The 5913-nt window shown below is 57.6% G+C and overlaps 1 protein-coding gene across 4 annotated transcripts in view; it reads left to right on the top strand.

Moving 5' to 3' along the window:
• The window catches only part of PRMT1 (protein arginine methyltransferase 1), a 13385-nt gene continuing 7472 nt past the window's right edge, over window positions 1-5913 (top strand). For 2 of the 4 annotated variants that reach the window (XM_021707695.1, XM_008048401.1), the window contains exons 1-4: window positions 1-71; window positions 3363-3464; window positions 4464-4619; window positions 4760-4823. In XM_021707695.1, the coding sequence (XP_021563370.1) occupies window positions 36-71; window positions 3363-3464; window positions 4464-4619; window positions 4760-4823 (358 nt within the window). In that variant the 5' untranslated portion in view covers window positions 1-35. Of the gene's footprint in view, window positions 72-2747; window positions 2802-3113; window positions 3132-3362; window positions 3465-4463; window positions 4620-4759; window positions 4824-5913 lie in introns of those variants that run through there. The other 2 variants (XM_008048400.1, XM_021707694.1) reach the window with 2 other exon arrangements.

Below are 5913 nucleotides of genomic sequence, written 5' to 3'. Positions count from 1 at the left end.
CTCGGCGGCCGGAGGAGGAGTAGGTGTGGGTGAAGATGGCGGCAGCCGAGGCCGCGAACTGCATCATGGAGGTGAGTGCCTGGAGCGCCATCGGGGTCGGGGGGCAGCTTGGGTTCGGTGTCTTATGCCTCCGTCGTGGGGAAAGGGCTCTAAGTCGGAGAATTGGGGCTGGAGGCCCCGGGCCGCACGGAAGGGACGCCGCACGCTCCGCATCCGCGAATATCGTTCGAGGTGGGGGGGTTCCCTAGCTTTCGGGGGCCTTCGGCATCCGGTCTCGCTGAAGGTCTCATGCCCCCTCCCACGTGGGGGAGGGCTGGGGGCGCTTCCGGCCAGGCCCCCACGTGGCCGCCTCGCGGTGGGTGGGGAGGGGGTGTGCCGAGCCCGGTGGCCCGGCGGGCTCCACGTGCGGGACAAAGGCCCCGCCCCCGGCCGGGGAGGGACGTCTGGGGTGGGCGGCAGGGGTCTGCGACCCTCCCTCTGAAGCCCCCAACTCTCCTCCCCGGGGACGGGACACACGGTGGGGTGGCATTAACTCGGGGCCCTCCACGATGTGAGGAGTCTCTCCGGAGGGCCTTACCGTCCCCTTCCGCGGTCGGGGGGCCTCTGCTGGGACATTGGTCCAGGTTTTGTGCATTCTGGGTTTGGGACTGGTGGAAGGCGAAGAATTGGCCCCTCACCCCTCCCCGTTCCTGTCTCCCCCCTGCCCGGTGCTTTAGGAGCTGGGGGGATGGGGCATGCCCCCGTGACCTCCCTCTGGGTGGTGGTGGGGCACCAGACCGAGGAGATCCTTCCCAGTAAGGCGCCGTGCACCCCCTTGTGGCCATTTCTGGGTGAGTGGGAGGGAAGTCTTTTTCATGGGGCGTGTCCCAAAGCCCACCTCCTTTGGGATCCCTTCCGGGCGGGCGGAGGGAGGAGTTGTGATGGGGTGTGCGGGCCGGAGCGTCACCCTCTGCTGGGCCCTTTCTTGCCCTCGGGCCTTTGTGCGCGTGGGAGGCGGCCGCCCTCTTCCTGAAGCCCTGTGTGGGGGTCCTGAGCTGGGGGTCTTGAGCTTGGGAGTGTGACATGATTTCCAGTGAGGTTTGGTTCGTGTGCAGCCATGTGGGGAGATGTCAGTCTTGCGTTTCAAGCTCCCTTGGGCTGGGGTTGTCTGGTGGCGGTGGTATTGAGAAATGGGCCCCAGTGGGAAATCCCCTTACCAGCCCTCCTTCTTAAAGGCTTCCTCAGTGACATGGGAGAATTGGGGGGAGGGTGCTTGGAGCCTAGTGGGTCATGGCCTGTGACCTGGCCCTTCCTGGAGCTTTGAAAAGCGGTCACATCTGGAAAAGATGCAGCCGGATGGGGACTCTGGCCTTCCATCCGTTGGCTGGAGCAGGGGGCAGCTCGCACGGGTCACTCCAGTGATTTCCCACTCCTTTGGCTGTCTCCTGAATCAGGGGCTCTATGAGTAGAAGAAGTGCCTTCCCTAGAAGTTGCCTCAGGCTTGGCCCCACTCCTGGGTCTTCAGGGCCTGAGATAGGTGTCTGAATGGGAGTGATGGGCTCTGACTCCCCAAGCCGCATTCTGGAGCCCCCTTATTCTTAAGAGTGTCAAGGAGTCCAGGGCCGAGCACAGTGACAGTAATCCCAACACTTTGGGAGGCTGAGGCAGGAGGATTACTTGAACCTAGAAATTCAAGATGAGCCTGGACTACATAGCCAGACTGCATCTCTTCAAAAAATTAGTGAGGCGTAGTGGCATGCACCTGTAGTCCCAGCTGCTCAGAAGAGTGAGGCAGAACTGAGCCCAGGAGTTGGAGGCCATGGTGAACCATGATCGTGCCACTGCCTGGGTGACACAGTGGGACACTGACTCAAATTTAAAAAAAAAACATTCGAGACCCACCTGGGCAACTTGGCAAGACCTCATCTCTACAATAAATCAAAAAATTAGCCGGGTGTGGTAGCGCACACCTGTAGTTCCAGCTACTTGGAAGACTGAGGTGGAAGGACCGCCGGAGTCCAGCTGGTCAAGGCTGCAGTGGCCGGGAGCGGCCACTGCACTCCAGTCTGGGTGACAGAGTGAGACTCCAACTCAGAAAAAACCCAAAAAAACAAGAATTCAGTAACTGGCCATCCTCCCTGGGACTCTGCTTTCCTAGGAAGAGGATGTCAAGTGAGGAGGTTGGTTACAACTGGTTTCATTTGAGACTCTTGAGCCTAAGGCAGGACTAGGGGCTGGAGTACTAGCCCTGGTGGGGCCGCCTGTGTGCCATGCCTCTTTTCTGGAATCCTCTCAGACAAGATCCTGGTTTGCCAGGTGGCCAATGCCCTGTGGGCATACCCTGCCAGCCCCCCCTCCCACCGGCTATTCATGGCACCTCGGGATGGGGGTGTGTGTCAGGAAGTGTCACCTAATCTGGGGGGATTAGGTGATGAGGGGGAGCGACAGCTGGCCGGGCCTGTGTGCCCAGTGGGTGCCAGGTCCCCTGGCCTGGATGGGGGAGGTGTGTGTGGTCAGCTGCCTGGCCAGAGGGGCGTCATGGGGGTGAGCCACCATCTCTCCAGCCACAGCTGGGATGGGAGACCCCTTTCCTCTCCCCCTACTCCTCCCACCCCTTCCGTAAACAGCCCCGTCTCCTCACTTGCTCCCCTGTGCCCACTCCCCTCTGAGGAAAAGGAAAATACTGGAAACCCATGCAGAGAACCCGGCCCTCCTCTCCTCCAGCCACTCCCAGTAGCTAATCCTTTCTCCCTGTTACTCTCTCCTAGAATTTTGTAGCCACCTTGGCTAATGGAATGAGCCTCCAGCCGCCTCTTGAAGAAGTAAATATCCTTTTGTGAGACCCCCCCCCCCACTCCTCCCGCCCCAGAAATCTATCTTGCCACACATCTGGCCCTTTCTGGAGGTCTAATCATGCCCCTCTTGCTTCATACCAGTTCACCCCAGGCTCCAAAACACTGAGTTCCCACCCTCCAGCTTCCTGGCCCCCATCTGGCCTTCCCCAGTCATGTGGCTACTTCCTTAACTCCGTCTCCAGCCCCCCTTGGCCTGTCCCTGTGTCTGCCCCAGTCCTCCTTCCCCTCCCCACCCCAGCTGTGGGCTGAGCTAGAGACCAGGGCAGAGAGACTGGAGAGATGGTGGGCGTGGCTGAGGTATTGGGGTCATCCCCTGGATGGTGCTCTGGGGGGGTCCTGGACGTGGAAAACTGGGTTGTTAGGTTTCGGGGTTCCTGGGGGAGGCAAGATGGCAGAGGGGGGCTGTAGGGTTGTATGATTTCGGGGGGATTCTATACTATTTAGGGAAAAGTAGGGACCTGGAGGTCTAACAGGCTGTGGGGGGGGCGGCTCCAGATTTGACCCGTGCTCCCATCGGCCCCTCCCCAGGTCTCCTGTGGCCAGGCAGAAAGCAGCGAGAAGCCCAATGCTGAGGACATGACGTCCAAAGATTACTACTTTGACTCCTATGCCCACTTCGGCATCCACGAGGTGAGTGTGGCCAGTCCCTAAGGCCAGAATCTTGAGGGGCGGGAGTTCAACCTCGGGGCGGGGTAGAATTTAATTTCCCACGCATGCTCACTGCCTCCCCTGGCAGCAGGCCTCCCCTCTGCCACTCCTCTGCGCACACCCCAGGGTCGCCTCTCCAGCCGTTGCCTGGGAGACCGAGGTTAGCCTGCAGCACTGCGGGGCCCCTCTCCGAAGGCTGTGGTGGGAGCGCGCATGCGCCCCAGACCTTACTAGGTGTCAGGCAGGGCCTGCTGGTCTCTGCCGCCCTCTAGTGACCGGCGGCGGTCTTGTGCCCCACTGCTAGTGGCCCCACGGCTTCTGGATACTTTTGGTGGCAACTGAAGTTCCAGAATGCAGCTGGGGTGGCAATCGAAGGAGTGTGTTTTTTTTTTTTCCCTGAGGCCTCTTTCTTTAAAATTGTGGTAAAATGTACATGGCGTAAAATACTATTTTTTTTTTCTTTTTTTTTTTTTTTTTTGAGTGAGAGTCTCACTCTGTTGTCCAGGTTGGAGTGCAGTGGCACGCTCACAGCCACTGCAGCCTCTACCTGCTGGGCTCAGGTGATCCTTCTGCCTCAGCCTTCCAAGCAGCTGGAACTACAGGCACATGCCACCATACCCAGCTAATTTTTTATTTAATTTACCAAGTGGCCCAGGCTGGTCTCAAACTCATGGGCTCAGGCAATCCTCTCACCACGACCTCCCAAAGAGCTGGGATTCTAGGCCTGAGCCACTGCACCCAGCCCCAATTATTATTTCTTAGTTGTACAGGTCAGTGGCACTGAGTTGCTGAGGACTTTGAAAAGTCCAGGGTCGCGGGGGTTGGGTGGCGACAGTAGAATCTGGCTGAGATGGGAGTTGAGCCTGTTCAGTCTGATTTTACAAATAGGGGCAGAAGGGAAGTAGCCGGGGGACTGAGTTGCACTCTCAGGGCTGTCAGGATACCCCATTTCATGGCCACGTTGTACCCCTCTTCCCCCAGGAGATGCTGAAGGATGAGGTGCGCACCCTCACATATCGCAACTCTATGTTCCACAACCGGCACCTCTTCAAGGACAAAGTGGTGCTGGACGTGGGCTCAGGCACGGGGATCCTCTGCATGTTCGCGGCCAAAGCCGGGGCCCGCAAGGTCATTGGGGTGAGTCTCCTGGGAGCTGAGTGGACCTGGGCCCAGGGGACGGAGTGGGGGCCCATCAGGGCTCAGGGGTCGGATGGGGAGGATGGGGGCTGAGGATGAGACTGGAGGGGTCTCACCATCCCTTCTTCCTGGGCCCTCAGATCGAGTGTTCCAGTATCTCTGATTACGCGGTGAAGATCGTCAAAGCCAACAAATTAGACCACGGTGAGCCCAGAAAGAGAATGGGTTTGTGGAAGTGGAGTGGGCGACTCCCAGCATCCCCCCAGGGCCCTCGGCAAGTCACTGGGGGCCGCAGATAGGCCACAGGTCAGCTGTTCCTCTCCCACGGTTGTCTGGGCTGCCTGCAGTCTTAAAAATCTAAGCAGCGAAGCTTAGCACCTCGGTCTTAAAATAAGGGCAAGAAGTGCTCCTGTTTCTTGAATGAGTACGAGTCATGTGGTCGCTGCTGAGGCCCTCGGTGAGAAGTCTCCCATCCGCTTCTCAGCTGCCTCCTCTAAGTGATACCAACACTTGACTCCCACAGAAGCCTGTACCTACGAGCACCCGTACATGTCAGTGTTGTTCCAGTCACACGTGTCATTTTCACACCAGTTGGATTTCATACAAATCTCCTGGCCTTTGTTTTTTTTCACCAGCTTGTCGTGTAGTTTAACACATGCCAGGATGTTGGGGCATGAGACCCTTTTCCACGAGTGCCTTCCTATGTGCATACTGCAGCTTTTTAAAGCAGTTTCTTGTTGATGAGCTCTGAGATTTTTTTGTCCCCCTGCATGTGTCGTTTCACACTCAAACAAGTGTATTTGTGATGATGTCAGTTTATAGAAGTGGATCGCTTGGGTCAAAAACATGATTGGGGCTGGGTGCAGTGTCTCATGCCTGTAATTCTAGCACTTTGGGAGGCCGAGGAGGAGGATCACTTGCACCCAGGAGTTTGAGACCAGGCTGGCCAGCATAGACCCCATCCCTATACACACCCACAACAAACAAACAAAAACATGAGTTAGAACCAGGCGCAGTGGCTCATGCCTGTAAGCCCAGCACTTTGGGAGGCTGAGGAGGGGAAGGACTGCTTGAAGGCCAGGAGTTGGAGACCAGACTGGGCAACACAGCAAGATTCCATCTCTCCAAAAAGATTTGTTTTTTTTTTTTTGAGTTGGAATCTCACTTCATCACCCAGGTTGAAGTGCAGTGGCACACTCATGGCCACCACAGCCTCAAACTGCTGAGTTCAGGTGCTCCTCTGCTTCAGCCTTCCGGATAGCTGGAACTACAGATGTGGGCCACCACATCTGGC

Source organism: Carlito syrichta, unplaced genomic scaffold, assembly GCF_000164805.1.
Source record: "Carlito syrichta isolate Samal-C Ts95f unplaced genomic scaffold, Tarsius_syrichta-2.0.1 Scaffold123410, whole genome shotgun sequence".
NCBI classification, from domain to species: domain Eukaryota; kingdom Metazoa; phylum Chordata; class Mammalia; order Primates; family Tarsiidae; genus Carlito; species Carlito syrichta.
This window is presented reverse-complemented; position numbering and strand designations above follow the sequence as displayed.